The following is a 26,483-nucleotide window of genomic DNA, read 5'->3' as shown; positions in this document are numbered from 1 at the left end:
CTTGATTTCCAATGAATTTTGTCTTTTTCTCTTTTACTGGGAACAAAAGGGATATGTTCTTGTGTGACCCATGAAAATGGGTCCTCGACCCACAAACGGGTCCTGAGTTGACCCATTGTTTGGTAAACACTGTAAACTAGAGGAAGCACACAATACAGGGGCAAAACAATACAACATCAGCATATCAGATACATTTTTTTTACCACGTACAATTAACGTCCTTTAGAAAGTATATAGGTCAGGTTTAGGTTTGACCCACTGGCGGTCTATAGAAAGCAATGACCTCATTGCGGTCGTGGGTTGTTTGCCGTGAGCCCAGGCCTATCAGTCTCTCTCCTCAACACACAGTGACAGTCTCGTCCTGCTAGTCTTGACATCGTCTCACACTCGCTCCGATTGTGTCACACACACGCAGATTGTCACACCCACACTTGAAATCGCACAGTGGCCCCCGCGCACGTCCCTGACCTGGCAATTCACTGAGGGCTTCTTTTTTCTCCCCCTCTAGCCTCTAGAAGAGGGCCCTTTTCTGATCATAAAAGACCACTAACTACACTCTCTCAGACACACACACACACACGCACGCACACACACACACACACACACACACACACACACACACACACACACACACACACACACACACACACACACGCACGCACGCACGCGCACGCATGCACGCAGTGCTGTCATCATAAATCCTAACAACAGGAAGTCTCAAGGCACAAAGAGGAGTGTGTTGGGTGTTAGTGGGGGGTTGTGTGTGTGTTTGTGTGTTTTAATGGGGGGGTTGCGCATATGTCACCAAACGCACAGCCTGCTTGAGTCTGCTGCTGCTGGCAATGAATGGACCCATGGTCCGTCATGTGACAGTCTCTGCTTGGTCTTTTTGTTTGGAGAGCTAAACACATATTGATCTTTTAGGAACATGGTCAGTAGTTACGTAACACAAACAAATACTATATTTATACAGTATATCGGAGAATATTACCCCCCCCTGTCTGTGTGACCCCCCTGAGGGTAAATCAAATATTTGTGTTAGTCTTCTAGCAATGTCATGGCCTCAGTGCTGAGAGGAGAGCATTGTTGTCTCCGCCAGGCCGAAAGGCATGGGCATATAGGCGGAATCCATCATGGTGCCCGGTGCTACGACCCTTTCCGGTGTTTTTGTTTATTTTATATTACTCCTTCAGGTTTTATCCAAACTTCACGCAACTCGGTACACATGATCTCTAAGAGTCATGTGATCAAGACGGATATTTTTGCTTTTTCATATTCCACCCAGATTGGCTAAGATTGGCTTCCAAAGTTTGTAGGATTGGTCCGTTTTGAACAAAATGCCTCAAGCACAGTGTGCAATTTGTGGGAAATTTTGTACGCACATTCCCACTGGGTCAAGGAACAAATGCCACCCTTTTCACATTGGACTGTTATAGTGCCACCAGTAGGTTGACTTTTGCAAAACACATTTTTCGAACAAAATGCCTTGAATCATGAATGTGGCGTCCAATTGCCGTGAAAGGCCGAAGAAGACATGGCTACCTTTTCACTTTGGCCTATTATAGCGCCACCAGGAGGCCACAATACTGCTTCTAGTTTTTGTAGTGAATCAACGAGGGCCCTTGGGAGGGAGTTTCATCATCATCATCATCATCATCACGTAGAACAGCAGTTTCATTTCAAGGACACCGTACACGTACACCATAAACTCTGCATTGTTTATTTAACTCTGAGAGAACAGGAATGGAACCAAATGGACCCATAAAGGCCCATTTGGTTCCATTCGTACAATCTCAGAGTTACAGACCCGGTAATCATCTACATTGACCCTTGGTGGTCCCAGGACCCGGCCGTTGAGACCCCGTGACATCGAGGAACCAGTTTCCCACACATCATGGAGGGTCACAGCCTCACAGGACCCACGGCCAATGTTTTGGCTAATTTGCAAACCCCCCCACAAAACATTATCTCAAGGTCTGTCCTCCTACTAAACGTCCCCACCTCCTCCCCATGCCATTGGACCTCACGGTCACAAACAGGCTGGCGTTTTGACGGAGCGCCGAACGTTGAATGCTCTCCTTTTAGACTGTCACACTTTTTCCCAAACGCCTTGCAGCTGCCCCTTCATTGTCACCCGGGGAGGGAGGGCGGGCTCTGCTCCTTTTTAGTCCCATTTCTTTACCTCTCCTCCTGCTGTTGCCCTGCCCCGGCCCGCTCTGTGTGAGCTCACACACAGAAGGAGGGAGTGTGCTCCTCACCAGGGGTGTTGGCGCACCAAATTCTGGTGCCCCTGGGTACAAGGATTCACTGTGGGCCCCTCATGAATGTTCTTCATATAGAGGGGAACTGGGAACGCATTATTATGGCATTATTTTGTGCTTTAACTGTTGAAGAATAGCAGATATACAAGCTCACAAGCTTGTAGATCTGCTATTTTTTTTCTTTGAATATTTCAAGGTTTTTTGAAAAACCTAAGTTTCTAGGTCAGTGGTGATCAAACTGTTTCGTGTTAAGGACCCCCAAAATGATATGTATTTGGCCACGGACCCCCATCTCAAAATATTTAGTTCCAGGAACCCCCGCAGAAGCAAAATTTGAGTTACAAATGTTCGCTCAAAAAAATACATATATATTCAAATATTTGCACACAATTTCGCGACTTTTCAAAAATAGCTAAAGTATAAAATAATTCCAGGCCCCTCCACCACCTTGGGCCCCTAGTAACTCAGTCCCACTTCCCCCCCCCCCCTTGTGACGCCCCTGGCCCTGCCCGCTCTGTGTGAGTTCACACACAGAAGGAGAGAGTGTGGCTCCTCACAATGGCAGACCTAATGACATCATGGGTCCGACAAAAAAGCAAAACAATCCCCAGGGTCGCATTCTCATAAGGAGAGGAGGAGGAGGAGGCCGGGATGGGATGGGATTCCATCGCATGCGGAGACGGAGATGCTCCCACAGAAAGGAAGCCCTCATGACAACAAGGCGAGCGCCTTGGGTCGTCTGTTCACATGCAAATCCAGCATTTGTCTTCCTTCTTACTTAATGCCCTTAATGCCCTAAATGCAACTTCGGTAATATATGGGGGGCAGTGGTGGGAGGAGAAGTACACCAGATGTCTTTCACTTTAACCCATTAATTAAGACTTGGAATGATTTGATACTTTAGATATTTTTTGAAAAATCGTGAAAATTTGTGCAAATCTTTGAATATATTCTTTTCAAAACAAACTTTTGTAACTGAAATCTCTGCTTCTGAGGGGGTCCCTGGAACAACACATTTTGAGATGGGGGTCCGCGTGCCAAATACTTATAATTTTGGTGGGTCCTTGACATGAGAAACTTTGAGAACCACTGATTTAGAAGAAGGATTTGGCAGACATTTATCCACCTCTTTCCGCGGGAATTTACTGGAGAATGTTTTGCACCACACTGCACCACACTTCCGGTTAACAGCAGACATACAAGCTCACGTCGCGTCGCAGATGCAGCCGTTGTGAGCTTGTAGATCACACTCGGCTGCGGCGCCGGAAGCTCCGTCCAATTTCTGCGCAATGCACGATGGGATGTTGGAAACTTGTGGATAGAATCGGGTCAAAAATATTCAGAGACTAGCAAAAAAAAAAAAAAAGCAGATCCACAAGCTCGCAGCATGTCGGTGCCACACGGTGAGATTGCATATCTGCTATTTTGTAATAGTTAAAGCATAATGGTTAAAGTAATAATGCGTAATTGTATCAACAACACAACATAAAAATATCTGTTAAAAGGTTTAAGTATTTTACCTGAGTAAAAGTATTGGTGTGAAATATACTTCCAGTTCAGAGGAAAAGCTTATTTTCCAAAATGTTCAAACTTTTTTTTGCAAAAATAGCAATCCTACAAGCTCGCAACGCGAGTATAAAATAGGTCTCAAGTGAATTAATGTAGGTTTTGTAATGACTATTAATGATCCAAATCTTAAGTAACCAGTAACTAAAGCTTTCAAGTGAGTGTGATGGAGTACAATATTTGCTTCTGAGATGAAGTGGAGTAAGTTTAAATAAAATAAATGTTAAAAAAGTACAACATTGTACTGTATTTGTTCACTACTGAGTAGGGGCTTAGATGGCATATTATTTATACTATAAACAGTGTGGTTTGAGTTTAGTTTTCTTCTATAACACTCTCTTGCAGGGACCCAAACTCTTACTACACCCTCTGCTTTGTATTGTCATGTTCACCTGCATCTTTATTCTGTTTATTGTCACAGTCACAGACTGTGCTGCTCTTCATGCCCAGGTGTTGTATTTCTATTGTGCTTTGTTCATGTTCTAGTTTGTCTTCCCCAAATGTATCCATAATTTGTAGTCTAAATCTTCCCCAGTCAGTCCAGTGATGGGTCATTGTTTAGTGTCGCATCATGTTGGTTTATGTATGTCAGGGGTCTTCAACAGGGGGTTCGGGACCCCTAGGGGGTCCTCAGAGTTATTACAGGGGGGGCGCCAAATCTTTGTGTGATAGGATCATGTTTTTTACATTAACCATTTGAACCCTAGCATCCCTATTCTGAGTGGAACATTAGCCAAAAATAGCCGATCTACAAGCTTACAACGCCTCGCAGTGCGATTTTTTGGCAAAGAGGTTTGTAGAGGGAAAAGAAGAGCAGACTAAAGTATTTGATGGTTCAAGTGGTTAAATGCCTGAAAATACACATTACTCCAACATGACAGTCTACGCTGTCTAAGAAATCTATGATTTTTTTTAAATCTGTAACACAATTTTGTACAATATGAAGTGTGGGTCTCTCAGCTAAGGGTTCCCTCGCCAGAAAACGTTGAAGAGACCCCTGATGTATGTGATGTATTTTCTGTTCACCTGTATTAAACACCCAATCATGGGTTTTGATAACTATACCTGTGTTTGGGCTGTTCTCACCAAACCAGTATGTGTAAAGGAAACTTTTATGCTATTTTTCATGTGAATGTCTACACTATTTGTTTTGAGACTAATACTATAGCTCTTCCTGTTCTTTTTTTTAATGTGTTCCAGTTTCTTCTCTATTCTCTTCCATCCATATTCAACCGCTTATCCGGAATTGGGTCGTGGGTATACTATGCGTGTGACATCATCATCATACCTAGAAGTTATGGCTATGCGGGAATGTCTACTGAGTGACAAGAAGCTACTTCCTGGCCTTGACAGCCCATACATCCAAACAGATGGAGTCCTATCTGATTGCATTAAACAACATTAAACTCACTTTGCCACTCGATTTGCTATTCACTTTCTGCATGCGCATACCATCTATTCTAACTCTTGCTGTAACAACAATGTTGAGAGCTCACACGCAAATAACTTCACACACTATTTTACATGTATAATTGTGATGTGAGAAGTTGATTCTAATCTGGAGTATAATGTACTCAATATACTATATTTAGGGATAAATCTATTTTATGCATCTATGGAAATATGCTGAATGAGTATTTACATGCAGTGTATTAATAATCAAGCTCCTTTGAATTGAATTGTATTACACTCTCTTATAGCATTCCAGCAACACACGAAGACAAGCAAGTACAAAAGTCAATTGTTTATTCAGTGGTATCAAAAACAGCATTAAACGTACATTATAGCAAAAAAATAGATACGATAAAGAAATATATTAATTTAGTTCAATAAATATGTCAGAAAACAGTCTCTGAGGATTCTGTGGCCCCCATTTTTAGTGCTTTCGGGGGTTCTGTCTTCATCCCAGGACTGCGGTATACAACACAGTACAGAAACATGAGGTATTTGATGGTTGCTTTCCCCAATGCGTCAGGATCGTCAAGGAGTTCGTTAAGATGCTTTGAAAGGCAGTTTACTGCGTATGTTCGATTCCACTTTGATAGTGAAAACAAAACAAAAGTCTGCCAGGCAGATGCAAGTGAAAGAGTTGGGTACATTCATTGTTCATCAAAATATGGAGAAGTTTTCAGGGGTTATTTCCATGTCGGCGTCTAAGTTTTGGCAATTAAAAAAAAAAAGTCTTGTTATGCTTCCTTTGGCCAGCGCAGAAAGCAAATTAGAAAATATCAGTCACAATTCCTGAGACGACTAAACTCTTAAGGCCTCTTCCACAATGTAACGGTAAGTCTTGATGATTATGATTATCTAAAGCAGATACCTTCATTATGTCATCCAAACAAAGAAATATAATCTTTGAATAAAGACTACTTCAATACTTTTAACTTCCTGATTTAGGAATGACTTCTTTAACCACAGCTCTCTCTCGGCTGTCTAGGATCGGCTGGGTGGAACTGCGGTTCGACTGTCATTCAACATCCATGAAAGGAAGCGGCGTCAACAAACAATACTGCTAAACGGTAGCAACAAAACTCCTCGCTCTTGAAATGAAACGATGGGGTCAACCCAGATTGTTCAGATTCGGTCAGCACAGACCAGTGGTTCCCCCAGTTTGGTGTGCAAACCCCCCTATAAGAGTGTACGAAATGGATTTGTACACTCTCAAAGAGTTACAGACCGGTAAGGGTCCATTTGGTTCCTAACTATGAGTCATTTAGCTAGGTGGGGACCCCCACGGAACCCCACTTTGAGAACCACTGGCCTAGACAGACCACAAACTTGGCACCTTCGCGCTCCCCAAGCAATGCCTCCCCTCATCCCCCCTTTTTTTAAGTCCAGTGATACCAGCATCACCACATCAAGTGCTCTGTGAGGCGAGGGTGGGTGGTGGCACTACTAGTCAGTTTTACAGTTTCTAATACGAGTCCGGCGGCTGCGTTCAGCAGCTGGGGGAGGTGGTGATGGGGCTGTGGAGGAAGCCGGACGAGTGCACCGGGATGGACACGGGGAAGTTGAAGACCGTGCTGCTCTTGCCGATGGCGGGGCTGCCCGCCTCAGAGGAGCAGGTGGACGAGGCCAGCACCTGGGACTCGAACTGCAGCAGCTGGCCCATGAAGCTGAAGTTGGGCGAGATGATGCTGCGCCGCTGCTTGACGAACTCGAAGGCCTCGTCCAGCTTGACGCGGTTGGTGCGCATGAGGTAGGCCAGGCAGATGGTGGCCGAGCGGGAGATGCCCGCCTGGCAGTGCACGAACACGCGGCCGCCCTTGTTCCGCACCGAGTCTGAGGGGAGGAGAGAAGAAGACAGCGACGTTAGTACGGATGTCAAATGAAATGCTTCAGTAGTAGGTGACACAATGTGTATCAGAACAAACTTGGGCAATTAACTGCAAATATGGCTTACAAAAATAGGGAAAATAGGGGATAAGTTTGTAAACTGGCTATTTTCTAATAATCGTTCATTAATAGTAATCGAGGCGACATTTTGGAACAATCACAATGTTTTTATGAAGTCATATTGCCCGGTCCTAGTATCAGAACAGTAATATGTTTAGCAGGCAGCTGTCAAAGCCCGGAGGAAGTAACAGGCAAGCAATTACAGCCCCCCACTTCTCAGTTACTATTCAAATTCAGCGGCGCTACTGCTAGCTACGGCTCTGTCTCATTAAGGCACAGGAAGAGCAGTTTAATAGGGTGGGGGAGGACACGGTGGTGGCTCGTGGGAGCCCTATTCCCCAAGGAGACAAGCTGAATGGACAAAGGTAGGGGGGGGTCTGGGGACAGTCCCCCCACTGGGGCCATTGATCCGGGAGGAAGGCCGTCAGGGAGTGTGGAGAGGCGGCCTTTTGTTCCCCCCCAGAACAAAGAGTGGCACAGAGGGAGCCATTCAAGGCACCGCCAGCCAGTGGCTCCCCAGTAGATTGGGGGCCACAGGCTTTCGATTCAACATTAAGGGGGGGGGGGGGGGGCGGGGGAGCGATGATGTAACTGCTATTGTTGGGGATCAGATAGCCAGCTGGTTAGTTTTGGAGGGAACTTTTAAAATGTAAATGCAAGTCACTGCATCTTGGAGTGAAGGAGAGTGGGGGTTATCTTATTCAACGGCCACAGTTTGCGACAGCTGTGGTCAGAAATGGCATTTTGGCGGTTGAGAGCTTGTCCAGGCGTGCAGGGACTTTGACTAGTTGTGACCATATTTTCTAAAGCCCGAAAAAACTGGGACCTTAATTACTTAAATCCGATTTCACAAGCATCAAAAATAGCTGATCTAAGTGTTATCATTTTAACTGTGGTGAAAACCAGGACTATTTTGGCGGTGAATGTTGAAAACCGGGACATTTTATTAGAGATATTGGTTCGAGTCGGGCCAATATCACACAGCTCGAAACCGGGATGACCGGTTACTCTAGTCTAGGTTGAGAGGTGTGTGGAGGGTTGACAGTGACAACTCACCGATAAACTCGATGGCCTCGTTGAACCAGGAGCTGATGTCGGCCTTGTGGTTGTCCTCCACTGGGATGCTCTTGTAGACGAAGGCGTCCTCGAAGTGGTTGGGACAGTTGGCGGAGACATTGATCAGGGCTGTGATGCCCAGCATGTCCAGCATGTCTTTCCTGGAGGCGTGGTAAGCACTGCCGAGGTACAGGAAGGGTAAAATCTCTACTGGGCCTCCCTGGAAAACACAAACAAATCAAATGCTGATCAGTCACACAAGCTACCTTTTTCACAAAAGAAAGGGTGTACAAATGGAACCAAGTCAAGGTCCCAGGGACTATAATTAGTTTTTATCAAATGGGTTTTTAAGTAACATACCTGGTCGTATAGAGGCGTACTGCACGGACTGCAGCCGGTGGTGTCGGTGTGGCTGGCGCTCAGGGGTAAATTCAGTCCTTGCGGGGGTGACGGTTTGGTGCACAGCTCCGGATACTCTGACGAGAAGGTGTCAAAGCCACCTAAACCAAAGAAAGAAACAGACGTCACGGTCAGATCAGAATACAGTTGCACACATATATTGCATTTGGATAAATACCACTCGGCCTAAAAAAAAGTGACAAGTGTTGATTGTGAGCGTGTCTATTTCGGCAGTGTTTACTCCGGGGTTTGGCGTCACAGCTGGTGTGTGGTGACAGCTGTAAGCCACATTTGTTGTCCTTCGTCGTTAGGATACGGACACACACCGGACAGGGCCAACTATAAACTAAGTGGGCCAACGGAATATTAATATATGGTAAAACTAGCCCTTGACATGTCTGTAAATCCGAGAGCTTAACAAATGGAATCAAAATGGACCCTTCTTATGTAACTCTTGGAGTTATGGGGGTCCATGGCCTGACGCAAGTGGCTCTCAAAGTGGGGGTCCAAGGGCACTCTGGGTTCCTTGAGGGGGTTCCAAATGGACCCTTACGGGTCTGAGACTCTGAGAGTGTGCAAATCGCACCAAATGCCTTTATGGGTCCATTTGGTTCAATGTGTAACACTCTCTCAAGATGTTATGAGGGTCCTTGAAATGTACAAAGTTTGAGAACCACTAATGCATACTACCAAAGTGGGGGGGTCCTTGAAATAAACAAATAAAACGTTTGAGAACCACTGACATACATTGACATAGCCTACATTGCTCTATATTAAGCTGTTCTTCCTGTATGTGGGTCTAAATTGACCCTTTCACAAGTCTGTAACTTTGACAGTGTACAAATGGAACCAAATGGACCCTCAACGGGTCCATTTGGTTCCATTTGTACACTGTCAAAGTTAAGAAGAGACCTTCAAATGCCAAGTGTGAGAACCACTGTCTTCCCACGTACCACCACGTGCTGTTTACATAATAAACCATGATTCAATCAAAAATCTAGTCAACTTTTCCTTTTCTCTCTCTTTTCTTTACCTTTTAGAAGGAACACGGCGGCTCCCCGGGCGTCCCTCCTCAGGGCCGTGACGGCCAGCATCAGCGTGCCGTCCTTCTTGGCCTGGCCGATGTCGGCGCTCCGCTCGTCCAGGAACACCACGGAGCGGTAGGCGCCGGACAGCAGCCGTGCGCGCGTCTCCTCGTTGGGCACGATGTGCTCCAAGCCCAGGCCGCCTCTGGCGCGGCGGCGCACGATGGTCGAGAAGCGCACGTTGGCCGAGCCGGGGATGTGCGACGAGTTGAAGCTGAAGAAGGAGCGGCAGTCCAGCACCAGGCAGCAGCCTGAGCCGCGGACCCCCACTGAGCCCGGCGCCGGGTGGTCCCCCTCCAGGAGCAAGCCGCGCAGGGACGAGCATTCGATGGCCGGGATGAGCTGCTCCATAATGACCATAGTAGTGGTGGTAGGACCGCGGGATAGAAATAGATCCAGGTGCGTAAAGTTAGGCTTTTGACAGTTGAGTTCCTTCTCTTCTTTCTTTGCTCAGATCGAGAACCGTTGATGATCTTTCAAAAGTAGTAAATAATAGTAGGCTAGAGTAATAATAAATGTGGATTCTTTTGTTCTGGTTTTAGGTTTCAAGCTTGTGTGTTTAGATTAGATCCCCAAATAAAATTCAGGTTGTTCTAATATAATAATAAAAAAGTAAACTTGAAAAAGTAGCTTATAAATGTGTCCCAAAACGATCACTCCTCCTACTCTTGTATCCGATTATTGATATCTTTTTAGTTTTTTTACAAGGTTTGCTTTATTTTCCAGCCTACTGAGTTGTTCAGAGACCAGATCGTTTCCTAAACCACACAGCTTTTTGTAGAGCCTTTTATACAGCAGTCTGCTCTGCTCTCTGCTTGTGAATGGGAGAGGGCAATGACGTCACGGCCCCGCCCCTCCTGGCACCCTGCCAGTATCGGGCACGCGCGCCCTACATGTGTGACGTGTGTGTGTCGCGCGCCTACGTGTGTGCCATGCCTTGTGTGCCTATGGTTGAGCCAACTAGTGGTGGATAAAAGTAAGTAAAAGTATAATCTTCTACAGTGTAGAAGATCTACAGGTTAAAAGTCCAGAATTCAAAATGTAGGCCTACTTGAGTAAAACAAAGTAGCCCACAAAAGTATTGGTATATCAAAATGTACTTAAAGTACCAAAAGTAGGCTACTCATTGTTCAAATGTCTAAGCTAAAAAATATTTTGAAAATAGCAGATCATTCTTAACTACAAATTCACAATGTGTAGCATCAAGAGTAAGACGCATTGTGAGCTTGTAGATTGGCTATTTTCAAAATAAAAATATTTTCAAAATAAATCCTAATATAGGATAAATATATAGGTCTGAAGTGGTTAAAGTTTTGTAATATAATCTAAATCTACAAAGTAACTAGTAACTAAAGTTATCATATAATAACTGTAGTGGAGTGAAAGTACAATATTTACCTCTGAGATGTATTGGAGTAGAAGTAACAGTTAAATTGATACTCAAGTAAAGTTACAGATACCTCAAAATTGTAGGCCTACTTAAGTACAGTATACTTGAATAAATGTAGCCTACTTAGTTACTTTACGATTCAATTCAATTTCAATTTCAATTTCAATTTCAATTCAATTTAAATTCAAAGGGCGTTATTGGCATGAGAAAACATACGTTTACATTGCCAAAGCAGAAGTGTACACAATACAATACAATACTTTATACCACTGCAACTATAGGCACTCTCAGCCAAGACCAGACAGCCTTTTCAGATCAAGATTGGTATTGATTGATTGATTGAAGACTTTATTAGAGGTTTGTATAGAAAAGGGTACAGTTTCATGACTTACAGTTCAGTATCTATGGACAAAATCCCAATGGATCCAGGGAGGCCACTAAATAATCCTAATGTCAATACACATAAAAAATACTTTTTAAATAATCATATTTGAACTGGGAAGTTGGAACCCACAAGTACTTGGAATTTAGTTTGACAAAATATTAAATATAGACAAACTACAAACTATTGTAGATCAATAGCTTGAGCTTGTAGATCAGCTATTTTCAAATTACAAATTTGCCAATTTATTATAGGTAATTATTTGACAATTTGGCCAATGTTTGACCATTTTCTTTGTATAGTTTGTTGGTTACCTTTGACGTAGTAATGGTCTTATTATTTATTTGTCAATTTTTCCTTTTAGGGGTATTAAAAAGGTCTTAAAAGTCCTTAAATTGTTACTTGAAATGTGCAGATGCCCTTATACACTTACACTGTATGTTGGTTTGTTAAATGTTGAGATAGAAAACAAAGTCACAAAGAATCACCTGCATGTGACCCCCCCAAATCATTGGGAACCATTGTTCTATAGGCCAAATAATATGAACAACATACCAGAAGAAGACATGCCAGAGTTATTCATCTTTTAATTGTAGCTTTAATAATTACATTGATCATGAACTTGACTGAGCATTTTCTTTATTTAAAGTCATTGTTATTTACCAAGTCCATTATTATGACTAGCCTATTATCAATCTCCACTGTTTATGTGAAAAATGCCAGTGTCAAGAGATAAGGAATTTGGCAAATTTTCCATGATGTTATTGTTGTTAATTAGATTTATATGTTGGCCTCTTCAGCTGAGAGTTGACAAATAACAAGATAATAAGTCAATATCTACCATGGGGGCCATAAACGTTTATTCTTTGTTTTTATTGGTCGGAGGTACATAGTGTTCAATGCCCCGAGCGCACAAGCTGACCATAAAAGTTAATCACTGTATAGAAATCTGAAGTCCAGTAAATTTCCACACGCTGGAACCAAAACAGCGGCTTTACAGGAAGACCGGCAACAGATGGGTATGATGATGGGGATCTTCACCAGAAAACATGTTATCTGTTGTCTCTGACTTGACCGTTATCTGTCCGTCTAACGCGGCGGTTCACCTCCAGATTAATAAGCCGTCAATAGGTAAACACGATTACTGTCGCTTTGGGAAACCCATGTGTGTGTGTGTGGTTGGGTTGGCTTGCTGACTCACAACAGTCACCCGTACTGCTGTGTCACACCTAGAAAGCGATGCTGTCATCCTATAGGAGAGAACACATACACGGGCCTATGCGTGCTGCTGACGAGAAACATGGATCTGTTTCTGTTTCATAAAACCCACAACACAAGGACATACCAGTCACAGTCTGAAATGTTTTTGTTTTGAAATGTGAGGTTATTATGAGTATGAGAAAACCATGTGTCACACCTATGAAGCGATGCTGTCTGTCATCCTATAGGAGAGAACACATACACGGGCCTATGCGTGCTGACGAGAAACATGGATCTGTTTCTGTTTCATAAAACCCACAACACAAGGACATACCAGTCACAGTCTGAAAGGGTTTTGTTTTGAAATGTGAGGTTATTATGAGTATGAGAAAACCACGCACGGGTTGTGTTGCAACACTAAGATGTTCCTTCCAACCTTTTCAGCTGTTGCCACACAACAATACAACGTCATGTTCTTCTTGAACTCTCACAGGGATATCTTAAAATATCTTCTAGATTAAATAAATAAATAACAACAATAGACTTTTTCAAGAATGGACGTTGTGAGCTCAGCTATCTTGGATTAGCCACTGTATAAAATAGGGGCCCATGTGGTTAAAGTACAAATGTTTTAAATCTACAATTTAATAACTAGAGCTATCAAATAGTTGTAATAGAATACAAATGACAATATTTGCCTCTGAGATGTAGGAGAGAAGAAGTATAAAGGGAATAGAAGTAAGTAATGTAGAGCCTCAAAATTGTACTTAAGCAAATTGTGACTTTCCACTGCTTGTGTGAAGATGATTTGTATATGGTCATGGTGTACTGTACAGTGCCGAGGGCATGACGTCACTGTCATGTTACTGTAACTTGAGCAAAGGACCTCAAAACAGTTCTCCCTGGAGTGGTACAATGTTTTCATTCTTGCGGTTGAGAAAGAGGGAGGGATGGTGAAAGAGAAAGAGAGCGTGAGACATAGAGAGAGAGAGAGAGAGAGAGAGAGAGAGAGAGAGAGAGAGAGTGTGGGAGTGGGAACCAACAGAGGAAGGGAAGGGAACTAAAAGCAATCGCAGCAGTGTGCAAAAACCCTCTAGCTGGTCTAAAAGCTCACACTCCTGTACGATGAGTCAACTATGAGACACGTCATGATGGCTGGAATGTTACACACCGGAAGAGAGAGAAAAGACAGAGAACGGAACTGGGGGTCAAAAACAATTTGGGGAGGCTCTGAAAACATTCTGTACCCAAACACTATGTCCTCACACTGTAATGCTGTGTATTCCCCTACCGAAGGCGAGGAATGGCTTACTAGGTCACCAGGTTAAGGATACGAAAGATTTAGTCTAGTAATCCTGTCATGAAGAAGTGGGGCAAGTTTGAAACTAAAACCTTTTTTACACCTAAAAGGCAGAGCAGACAGACAGTGCAAACACCAGCGGCATTGGATCAGTTCTCACTGACAACCACTAATTGTTTTCGTCACTGTTGGGAAGTGTATATGTGTCAAGTTGTTTTAACACTCTTAGAAAGTGTTAAGGTTTTAACACTCTTGGAGAGACACAGACGAGTCTGGTCGGCCGACCAGACTCTCGGGGTGTATTGACTATGTTTTTAGATGCAAAATGTGTTTATAATTTAACACGAGTTTAACATAGTTTAAACAGAACATTGATCCAGGATATAAAACATGATTACATTTTAGATTATAACATAGCGGCACTGCCGGCACACAACCCTTTCAGCTATATTTCCCCTTTTAGCATGCCCCCATGTACAGTAAGTTCTTATAAAGAGGCTGTAGCTTTTGTGGAGCTGTATCATAAGCATAATGTACTAAATATTCCAAATCCTTTTCTTTTTCTTCTTTTTCAACTACTGTCATGTGAGTCTCTTAACAGTTTTCCCCTGTACTGTTTTTCCTTACTATTCAATAATGAATTCATTCTGTCACTGACTTTTATAATAAACTGGCCTCATGTCTTGGGAAGTGGGAACAGCTAATTTGAAGTGCCCAGGTAATATGTCTTTTTGATATAGTTTGTCCTTGTTGAGCACCAACGAGTCCTTCTACCAATAACTGCTGGCTGAAGCGCACAGACATCTCCTACTTGTGGGAACAGCTAATGTCAGATTTATTTATGAACTATACCAGGCTGTTTAACAAACTTTGGGAAACAGCAATTTCTCCAAAATATCCATCAGTGCAAATGTCCCCACAAGACTAATTCTGTTGTTGTCCCTGTGTGAACATGTTTAGGCCTGCATGCGAATAAAACTGCTGTGCACTGCTGTTTTTGATTCCCGTAATTTTACAGTGTAATTAGTCGTGCCTCTCGTCCAGAAAGGGAAGTGAAACGACAGATGACTTTGAGGTGTTTCCTTAGCCATGTCACTGTTGTCACTTGCAGTCATTTTGAGTCTGTTTACTGTCACCACTATATCACCATTGACAACCCCTGAATGTGCACAGGGGGAAACCACACAGATGATCCTGTCCTCGCACATGCAACAAAACTTTGTCCAGATATTTCAATTTGCATTTACTGAAATAGCCTTTTGGCACACCCACTGAGTGACAGGTGCATAAGAGAGGACATTAAGTACCAAAAAATTATAGCAGAAACGCTTCAAATGCTGGATTTTTTAAATCTTTACTGGGAAACAAAGTAATTTTTTTGTATTTGAAGACGGTATGCAGGAGCCTTTTCTGTTATTAATTAGCATTTATTCACATGTGCAGAGGGAACAAACAACTAATATGGGAAAGATTGGTAACACTTTCTTTGACATTGTATGCTTATAAAGCATTATAGTCATAGGCTTTATACAAGGTGTCACCTAAAGGTCAAACATTAAACCTCTGCTGTGTTTCTCAACTAGTTGGCTGTCAAGACTGGGTTTTTGCAGGATCATGTCACACCATCAATTGTTTGGAAATGCTTCCACTCCAGAAACCAAAGTGGATGTGTTGTAATGACTTTTGTTAATCGTTAGATTGCGCAACGGTGGGGGTTACAACTGCTTGATATTGTCAGTTATTATCTGAGTAACTTCAGATAATAAAGGTCTCCGTATTTCATTTATGCGGTTTATGTGTCTTGTTTGATATCCTTAAACACCCAGGGAACAACAATTCGAGAGCCACTTTCCCACAGCTATAGAAGGCACATTGAGGGAAACCTATTATTCAACAGTGTTGTATGATAGTTGCCAATAAAATTGCCCTTTTCAAAGGAGACATTTTGACAGGTACTGTAAATGCAGCATGTAGGTGTTTCTGTATGTCATCAGGAAGTTACAGTTATACAACACTACAGAGGCGGTTAATGCTTCATCACACCTACTGTAAATAACACACACACACACACACACACACACACACACACACACACACACACACACACACACACACACACACACACACACACACACACACAATCATGGTGGTATTTGATAGAAAAGGATCCACATTATTATGTCCATGTATTAGGTTACATGGACATGTGACTGGTGATTCTCAAATCTCCCTACAGTATAAACTACTGCTCTCTATGGTTGGTAGATTAATTTATTCCTAAACCGAACATATGACTGCACTAATACCAAACTATACAAATGAGAAGGATTTTCCTAAAATACAATAATGTGAGACAGATGTGAGAGAGAAACGAGAGAAATTGAATTGAATTGAATTGAATTGAATTGAATTGAATTGAGAGAGGAGGGACACACAAGATGGACAGTATCATTAGTAACAACAATAGTATGGGTAATCTACTACGCATACAGTGTGCATTTAGATAACGGACAGCAACCACCCACTCGCTTTGCATATCAACTGCTATTTACGTTAAGTTTATCAGTTGTTATGTCATGAGCCCTAGTAGTCGACAAAGGCAAGGTATAATGGTCATGTAAATGGTAATACACGCATACAAAAGTAATCCCTCTCTCAACCATCAGTTTAGTTATGATCCACTGGGACAGAGATTCTCAACCTTTTAATTTCAAGGACCCACAGTTTAATATGCATTATGCCACTACTTTTATTACATTTGTATTTATTTGTTTTGTATTTGTATCTCCTGGAGATCAATCTATTGTGGTTCCTTTTCTCTTTGATCCTCTAGAACAGGGGTCTTCAACGTTTTCAGGCTAAGGACCCCTTAGTTGAGAGAGAGAGAGATGAAGCAGGGACCCCCACAACCTATATTCCATATTGTTTCACTGTTTGACAGCACAATCATTAGTGTATTTTGGATTCACATTAATTTGTGTTTTCAGATATTTAACCACTTGAACTGTCAATACTTCTCCCCTCTACACCAAACCTCTTTGCAGAAAATAGCCGATCTACAAGCTCACAACGCCTCGCAGAGCGAGGCGTTGTGAGCTTGTAGTTCTCAGAATATGGTTAAGAATCTGGCTAAAAAGGAGATTTTATTTTTTTCCCTTTCTATCACACAAAGATTTGGAGGACCCCCTGTAGTAACTCTGAGGACCCCCTAGAGGTCCCGGACCCCCTGTTGAAGACCCCTGCTCTAAAATATAAACTAGTATAGGAGACAGGGATGATCAAATATAACGGATCTATTAGACCTAATGGCAGAAGGGATGTCAGGGTCCCCAATACATTATTATATCCCAGCTGCTCTTGATTGAGCCTGGTGAATCATGTAGGACTAGGTGACTAGCCTTTGCTGTGAATATGTGAAGATTGTGGAATTCTCTGCCTTTTCACATTCATTCTGCTCAGTCCCTGCCTGGGTGTTTTTAAAATCTTTATTAAAGACCCATTTCTTCTCCCTGGCTTTTTATACTGCTTGACCATGGAAGCCATATATATTTTGATCTGGTTTATTTTGATATGCTGTTTTGTTTTCTTGTTGTGTTTTAAATCTGTTTTTTTTGTTCTTAAAATTGGAAATGTGCTATATAAATTAAGTTTGATTGGATTTTATTTGATTTGATTGTGAAATAGGACATTCTGCATAATGTGTCATTTTACCTGTATTGAAGTGTATTTTTTATGCCAATACGTTTGTAGGCTACCTAGTACAATTCTGAATACAAGAGAGTAGGCAGTAGGCCTAGCCTATCTTTATGTGGGTTTTACTACTTTTAGCCTACTCAGTAAAAAAGTATCACTATCAGTAAAACGTAAAGTACCTTTTCCAAGTACCTTTTCCACTGCTGTCTAGAAAAGTGTGGGTGTACACAGACTCTTCCAGGACCAGGGCTCTAATATCTCTGACGGGAGGCTCTCTCCATTCCGACATGTCGCCACTCCGAAATTGACTTCTTATACAGGGCTCTAGTTAAAAGTGTCATATCTCTGGCCTGGCAGTGGGCTGGCAAGGGCAATGGGCATCTTCTATTTCTTTCAAGGCGTTTCTGGGCGTCAACCTTTAGCCAGGTGTGACGTGTGTTAGCCAGGGAGGTGGGTATGTTTACAATCCCACATGCACAAATAAATCCTCCTTGTTATTTATACATTTAAATAGTTCAGTCATATCGGGAGCTATATTGGGTTATATACTACTGCTTGTTTAGTCTTCTTATTGATCAAAAAGCTGTATTTGCGACTTATTTATTATCTAGACCTATTGTGTATTAGTCAGCCTATTATTTCGGATAGTCCATTTTTTAAAAACCCTAATACTGACCATATAACACTCGTTTATATATTTGTGTAGTCATTAAAAAACAAAATACAAGACATGTGTCCTGGTGAAGCGTGTATCTATTCTGCATCTAGCTTAAGGCAAGACCCAAATTTAGAGTGAACATTTTAACTCAAATCTTTGCTTCTGGGGGTCCCTGGAACAATATATTTTGAGATTAGGGTCCACGGCCAAATGCATATTTGGGGCAAATCATGATCATTTTGACAATGTTTAACGAACCACTGAAATTATAGCAACTAAATCCTAACAGTTTTCTGAAAACAAATTATGTTGCTATATATCAATGCATGATTCTCACTTTGTCATGTCAAGGGCCCCCAAAATGATATGTAGGTCTATATTTGGCCGCGGACCCCCATTTAAAAATATTTTTTTCCAGGGACCCCCAATAATAGCAAATATTTGAGTTAAAAAATGATCCCTCTAAATGTGGGTCTTGCCTTAAGCTAGATGCAGAAAAGATAGCTATACACAGAGGAAACAGAATCACGTTTGACAGGAAACCAAACTGGCCAATCAGCGTGTGCAAAGCGTCCTAAGCTGACGTCAGCCCGGTAGTGATGAACCCGGTAGATGAAACAGAGACAACACACACACAGCAGAACACAACAGCTCCTCATTAAAAAACAATATTCTAATCAAACACCATGACTTTCGATGTGAGGAGGTGAGTATGGATGGGGCTTTACATCATCTCACTGTCGGTGTGTGTGTGTGTGCACGGACATTTCGATGTGAGTGTGTGTGCGTGCTGTGCGTGCGTGTGGGTGGATGGGTTGTGCATGGATGAATCAAACCGCTGGCATACTGGGTTACATCGTCTAAATTACAACAAGTGAAGCAAGATAACTTCTTCCAGTGGTATTGATTCAAAGGGTTCACACATGACTACATTGTTGCCAAATTGTCGCTAAGCCCACATTTGTTGCTAAATTGTAGCTACATTGTTCCAGGTAACAATGAATAAGCCCTTCCTTCCTTACCTTGGTACCAGTGTTTCAGGTGTAATGTTACGTGGCTTGCGTAAATCTGTGATTTGCTCCAATATAATCTGATTTAGACATCTGTCTTGTCTTGTCTGTCTGTCTGTCTGTCTGTCTGTCTGTCTGTCTGTCTGTCTGTCTGTCTGTCTGTCTGATTGAATACTTTATTAGAAGTTTGCATAGGAAAAGGTACAGGACAGTACAGTTCACTGATACAAGCTCAATTAAAAGGATAAAGACCACAAGAAAGCTTTTTGGGCTTGTAAACTGGGGTCCCTTTGTACTCAATTAATACTACATTAAATGACAGATGATATGATCGTCATCTATCTATCTATCTATCTATCTATCTATCTATCTATCTATCTATCTATTTGATTTTGAGATCTATAGAATACAAAATAAAAGAATCATTCTGAAAGGTTTTATATAAAATCCTTTCTTATGGGCGTCCCTAGCACAAAATCCTTTTGCACCAGGATGGGGGGGTCCCTGGCCAAATGCATATTAATTTGGGGTTGTTCTTCTTGACATGAAAATGTTGGAGAACCACTGCTCCTAGATCCCAAACTCCCCTCTGATGATCAGTGTTCCAAACTCACAGGAATGGGTGGTTGGTGGGTGTGTGTGTAGTCCAGTGTATTGTGTATTGTTGGCTTTCAGTGTATTGCTTTCAGTGTATTGTTGGCACTGGTTGCTGTCTACACAATACACACGTGTCTGTGTATTGGCTGCTCTTACAGTGTCACTGTATGTCAATTAGTGATGCGCTTAATGCAATTAATTAGCTGTACAGGTTTCACAGGTCTTAATGGGTTAATGAGCCCTGGCAACAATGAATGTCATCTCATTTCCTTTTACATAGATGCCAGTCAACAGGTAAAGTATCAGCAGATACCAATGTACAGCTAATTAATTGCATTAAGCGCATGCACATCCCTAATTGAATCCCTAATTGACATACAGTGACACTGTGAGAGGTGCCATGGCATTGTTCCCACCTCCCATTATTTTCTGACGGTACCTAACCTTAACCCTAACCTCAGTAAAACTAAGCCTAAACCTAACCTTAATCCTAACCTCAGTAAAACTATGCCTAAACCTAACACTACCCCTAAACCTAACCCTATCCACTGGTGGACTAATGAGCAGTCGGACTTATGTGCAGTCAGACTTATGTGCAGTCCCCTTATGTTATACGTTATCAAGCCGGGAAAGCATCTGGGTCATTTTAGATATTGTTGTTTGCTGTCAATCAGACAGAAAGTCTCCATATTTAAACTTTTTTGTGGGGGTTTCTTTTCACTGTAAATGAATGCCCTACTTCAGGGGTGTCCAAACTTTTTTCAAAGGAGGCCACATTAGATAAAATGTAAACAAACAACCAAGGGGCCGACTACATCTCCTGACAAAATTTACTTTTGTTCGACTCGGAACCATAACACATTCACAGTGTCACAGACATGAGCATCGTAATTATTTAGCTATACATTGATATCTGTTGATACTTTACTTGTTGTAGCATCTTAATTACAATATTGTATTTAACGATCATCATCAATATTTAATACCAATGGTCTTTTGTCAGGTGTGTGCTCTGAACAAAACACAAATTACTTACATTACCAAATGTAACCAGACTGCAAGGTAAAAAATAGCCTTTCTTTGACCCCTTCAGAATGTGACAACAGGGAACAAGGAATCCTGACAAATTATACTATAAAATATTCTTGTTTTAGGAATGAAGCCGGGGGGGGGGGCCGTATAAGATTTGTCCTCGGGCCGCATTTCGCCCCCGGGCCGCACTTTGGACACCTCTGCCCTACTTGAACATACAACAGCATCACACAAAAGCATCAAAAGTAGCAGATCCACAAGCCTCTCGAGACAGACTCTTCAAAGGAAGAGGAACAGACCGAGAGGGCGTTCCCTTTTCTTTGACGACGGTTAGCCAGATTGCAGATCCACAAGCTCAAAAGGTGGGAAGTGACGCGTTTTGAGCTTGTCGATCTGCTACCTTTTTAATGCTTTTAAAATCTGCCTCAGGTCTAAATGGTTTAAAACATAGTGTGACGAAAGCCTAAAAAGACACGTTTTTAAGCCGTTCTTTTCTTACACCCTGAAGATTTATTTGTTTCTCTGGCACAAAAGGAGGAATGAATTGGCCCGAAACATTGGCATCGGCTGTCGGCCAAACTTGTTATTTTAAACATTGGTATCGGTTTCGACCTTGGCCCATGGTGGTGTATCCCTCAATTCAGTAACAGCTGAGTTTTTATTATAGTACCAAAATAACGCCAATTCGTCTCGGAACACTTTACAAATAGGGCAAAGCATTTGGAAACGGTGGCAAGGGAAAACGTCCCTTTTGTTGGGAAGAACCAAGCACCTGCCTTTGACTGTGAGAGACTAACAGAGAGAGAGAAAGAGGAGGGACACACAAGATGGACAGTATCATATCTTTGATATCTACTACATGTACATTGTGTATTTAGATAATGGACTGCAACAACTCACCCACTAACCCACTCGCTTTGCATATCAATTGATATTTACATTAAGTTAGGCATTTATCGGTTGCTCTGTCTTGAGCCCTACTAGTCGACAAAGGCGACTACATGAAAATGGCATGCAAAAACGATTAACTGCTTCAAGGTAACCAGGAAAGATACCAGGCAAGCCCAGCATCTAGCCTAGCAAAGGCTCTAAGGTCTGACACCGTCTCCGGTTTCTATAAATATATGGACTGCAAATACGTAGGTAGGGTGGCAATTTTCACACCCTTAAGCCCTATTGTATACTTTGTTGTATGAACGTGTTGTGCATAGAAAATAGACGATCTACAAATAGGCTGATCTGAGGCTAATCTGCTATTAAAACGTTTAAAAAGCCTACAATACATGTCCAGAATAGGGGCACCAGGTTGAAAGTGGTTAATAAATCAAGCGTTCTTGCACTATGCACACTTGAGTGTGCACCATTTTCATCAGGATGGGAACAATTATATCAGCATTTAGTACACCTGGTGCCATAGATAATGTATAGAAATAATTTGTACGCGTCTAGTAAGCTCTGAAAAAATTATTATTATTATTATATTGTAATTGTGGTGAAAATTTGGACAATTTGGTTGTAACTGTAGAAAACCGGTACATTTTAGTTACAGATAATGTGTTAGGACTTAGTTGGGACACCCAGCTTGAAACCGGGACATTCCCGGACAACGCCAGGACAGCCAGGACAGGATTTACAGCATTGTGCAGGTCTTGAGACAGTCTGTCAATATTAGTGCACACACCCTAAAGCAAACCACGGGCAGGATATTGGCACACACGACTAACATTTGCTTATATTGTTCACCTCAAAACTAATTTAACAGGACAGGGAAACCGGTGCGTGAATGAAATGAATGCCCTCCAACAAACACTGTCGAGGTGAACGTTGGTTGCACCCAAGGGAGTCGACAGTCACTAACCCAGATAACTGTCAGATAGTCAAGTCACCTAACTCAGATGATAACTGTCAGTTGGTACACAGTTAGCATTTACTAACTAAACCAGATACAGTAACTGTCTGGTGTCTTGCTCATTTTATCACATGGACCAGGTCGTGAACTGGTGACATTTTGATTTCTAGATAGCCTCTCTATCCACTAAGCTATGGCCACACACCAGGATGTGACACTTTTTGGTCGGGTTTTCCTCAATAACTCGACTAAAAGTCATAGCAAATTGTTGACTAATTTGATTGAGAGACCATCCAGAGAGTAGCCTTTTTAAGTAATGGGACTATAGGTTCAGAGGTTGAGAACTGAATTAAGATTTCTTGTGATTTCACAGTGATTTTCACAACTTCTTGAAAGTTGTAGACTTGCAGAAATAAAGGGGCATATCTAGAGTTCACAAGAGATGTACAGGAAAAAACGTAAAAGGGCATACAAAAATGACCAATCAACAAATAAAGCCTTATCAATTGGTGATTCATTGATTATGAGGAGACGTCCATTTATTTATTTATTTTTCACTAAAACTGTCGGTACAAACACGCTTGACAACCAGATCAGAGCCACATCTGGTGAACACCGGCCCTAAACCTATCCATTCCATGCAGCTGGGGTCTTCCAACATTCTTCAGGCCACTGAGCTGAGGACCCCCACCAGGGCTTGACATTAACATTTTGAGGCACTTGTCCTTCGGAGTCGGACAAGTACATTTCCCATTCACTTGTCCGGGTCATTCATTTTATCTCCCGTTTAGCATAAGAGACAATAATGGCCATGTGTAGCCGATCACTGTAATGAGTCAAATTATCATATGGATCATCAGGTGAATGGCCACATTAAATGCCAGGTGTCAGACATTGAAACGGAATGAATAACAAAAGGACTAACACCAGTCGGCCCCCCTTGCCCCCCTCCACTACATAGGGCCAGGCAGTCCATAGTCTGCAAAGTGCATACAGCACAAAGCTGCTAGGAGCATCACAGAAAAAGTGAAACCAAGAAGTCAAGTAACTTTTTAATTGTGTGTGTGCTTGTCCCGGAGTCCCGGACAACAGGACAAGCCTTAAAGTTGTACCATGTAACCTTTTTTATAAAACAAATCTTAAAATTGTCCTAACTGTTAAATCGCTAAAGTTTTAGAACACCCACTCCGTTATTTTCAGCTTCTGAAGCCTTCTCTTTATATGTTTTCTTCTTAGCAGTGACAGGGGCGGGATTTCGCGCCAAAATGACGTAATCTGCATCATCTGTATACGTTGTGTATACGTTGCCCAATCACATCGCCGATCATGCACACATGGTACACTACCGGCCAATCACAGCTTATCTGCTCTGGTCTCCAGGAAGCGCCTCCGCTTGGCTACAGTGTTTACCATGGTGAAGGATTTTAACCTCTTAATCCACAAATCCTGGCCAGAAAATTACGTTCTACCATGCGTTCTACCCCTCCACGGATTACTATCGGTCGCGGTGGTTTGCTGGCGCCGCTCCGGTGGTCCGCGGCGGTGGTCCGCGACGACTCCGGCCGAAAAACGGCCGAAAAAAGCAATACCGCTACTGACCACTAGTTGAGCAACTTACACAGTATAGCTTTAATGTCAAGCCCTGCCCACTACATACTGTATCAAATTGTGTTGCAGATAAAAAACTTTTCCATAGATTTCATAGACGGCTTGCTTCATAGACTTGTTTCATAATAGCCTGGAGTGATATCACTGCGTAGATATTAGTCTGGAACTTAGGTGTGGAAGATTAATTTCAAAGGGGGGCGGTTAAATGTCCCACTTCGAATTGTGGGCTCTGCCACTGATTGGTCACCCACAACTCTGGGGTGAGCGAAATGTAATTTTGGTGTGAGCCTGTGCTTCTTCTGAAAATGTATGAACACTTTTCAAAAGATACATTTATAGGTAACTGGAAAGTAACTATTCTGACAATTATGCAAAAATAATTGTGATTAGCTCAAATAATTGCGATCATAGTACACTTATTTAATTGTGCCATGCCAGTGGCTCAGGGGTGGAGTGGCTGCTGGAAGGTTTCCAGTTCGATCCCGGGCTCCCCCACCCCCAGAGTTAATGTTGATGTGTCCTTGAGCAAGACGCTGAACCCTTTATTGCTCCTGATGAGTTTTAGTGGGGGAGCCAATCAAGTGATTCTGCTGGTTGTAATTTTGGAATGATAATTGTTGGAGACATGTATATCTTCATTCTTGGGGTTCTCACAATGCCAAAAAAACATGTCTTCAATTTTTCTTTTTGGGTTTAGCATGTGTAATTAGCATAATTAGCCAATTAATTGCCAAAAACGGGAAATGGCAATAACTTTGCTTCTAGGTAACTTATAAAGGTGATCTAAGAGTCTAAGTCCATGTTTGTGAGGTCCAGAAATCCATATGTTACCATTGTGAAGTCATAAAACCTTTCATAATTAGCATAATCAGCTTAAATTATGCAAAAACGAGTTGAAAATCAGGAAATCGTTTCATTTTTCACATTTAGCTGACTTTGGAGAGATAATCTGAGACTCTTATTGACTAATTGAGTATGTTTACAAGTCCAGAAATTCGTATCCTGATGTAAGTAAATGCAACCTTTTGTCATTAGTATAATCTGCATACATGATTTATTAATTAGTCTGAAAGTAGGAAATTACCTGTTTCTTTTTCTGTTAGGATATCCATAGATTAATTCTTGTCATAATTAGTCAAGCAACTGCGCTTCAGCTGTGAGGGATCACAGCTGATAAAGCTAATCATAGTTATTGAAAACACCTGAATGATGCTGCTTGGACACATCACAATCGCATCATGAAGGTCACTGGAGGCTTTGTGGGCATTACTCAGAATGCTAGTGCTAGGGAAAGGATCTTCTCTGGTCGCACCAGAGCTGAGTAGACTTGCTGAAGAAGCATGCCAGATGGCTGGCACACAAACAGCTACACAAAAGGAAAACCATGACTTGTCCATTGCTGTCTGGACAAGGCAGGAAAAGAATGTACTTCGATTGAAGCATGTGATCAAGTCATCTTTGAATCCTCTAACATATGATGGCAAAGACCTACCCAATATCATCACAAAAGTTGTGATGCCACCCCACGTGGAGAAAGATGTATGCAGCCAAGACGAAATTGGCCAGCAGAACTATGTTGCTTTTGTGAAAGCGCGCATTAACAAAAATGAAGTCAGTGTCTGGGCCAGAATGAAAAAGGTTCAACTGAAGATGTGGAAGAGTGCAGGAAAAGTTGTGAAACACAAGCTCACTGACCAGGTGGTGGAATTGAAGGATGACAGGTCATTGTTTGCTCGAATGCTGATTGTTGCTCGATCACGGTCAGAGATCAACCTCAAAGAAGCCATTGGCCAGCACGAGTTCACTGCCAAACCACATGCTCTCTTCACAGTGACTGGTGAGCTTCGGCCCTACACAGACAAGAGCAAGCTCATGACCATTCTCGAGGAGCTGCAGAATGAGAAGAGGACTGGTGACATTGGTGTTGATCAGCAACCACAGAGTGCTGCCACTGACAGTTGTCCCCTGCCATCTAAGAGTGTAAGTGTCATAGATGGAATG

At 42.2% G+C, this 26,483-nt stretch overlaps 2 protein-coding genes across 2 annotated transcripts in view; one reads left to right on the top strand and one right to left on the bottom strand.

Annotated features, from left to right (window-relative positions):
- Window positions 1–5,556: 5,556 nt before the first annotated feature.
- On the bottom strand, window positions 5,557–10,508 carry dusp1 (dual specificity phosphatase 1). The gene is made up of 4 exons (XM_080746259.1): window positions 9,712–10,508; window positions 8,640–8,779; window positions 8,280–8,499; window positions 5,557–7,109 (listed from the first exon to the last, which is right to left on the bottom strand). Exons 1-4 carry the CDS (start codon window positions 10,121–10,123, stop codon window positions 6,766–6,768), a joined length of 1,116 nt encoding a protein of 371 aa, XP_080602385.1. The 5' UTR covers window positions 10,124–10,508; the 3' UTR covers window positions 5,557–6,765.
- Window positions 10,509–18,987: 8,479 nt separating this feature from the next.
- The window catches only part of ergic1 (endoplasmic reticulum-golgi intermediate compartment 1), a 50,083-nt gene continuing 42,587 nt past the window's right edge, over window positions 18,988–26,483 (top strand). Inside the window, exon 1 of the mRNA XM_080746313.1 lies at window positions 18,988–19,092. Coding sequence (XP_080602439.1) covers window positions 19,073–19,092 — 20 coding nt within the window. The 5' untranslated portion in view covers window positions 18,988–19,072. The remainder of the gene's footprint in view (window positions 19,093–26,483) is intronic.

This window comes from Nannobrachium achirus (genome assembly GCF_963921795.1).
Source record: "Nannobrachium achirus genome assembly, chromosome: 17".
In the NCBI taxonomy this organism is placed as follows: domain Eukaryota; kingdom Metazoa; phylum Chordata; class Actinopteri; order Myctophiformes; family Myctophidae; genus Nannobrachium; species Nannobrachium achirus.
The sequence above is the reverse complement of the archived record's forward strand: the minus strand, read 5'-3'. Positions and strand labels throughout refer to the sequence as shown.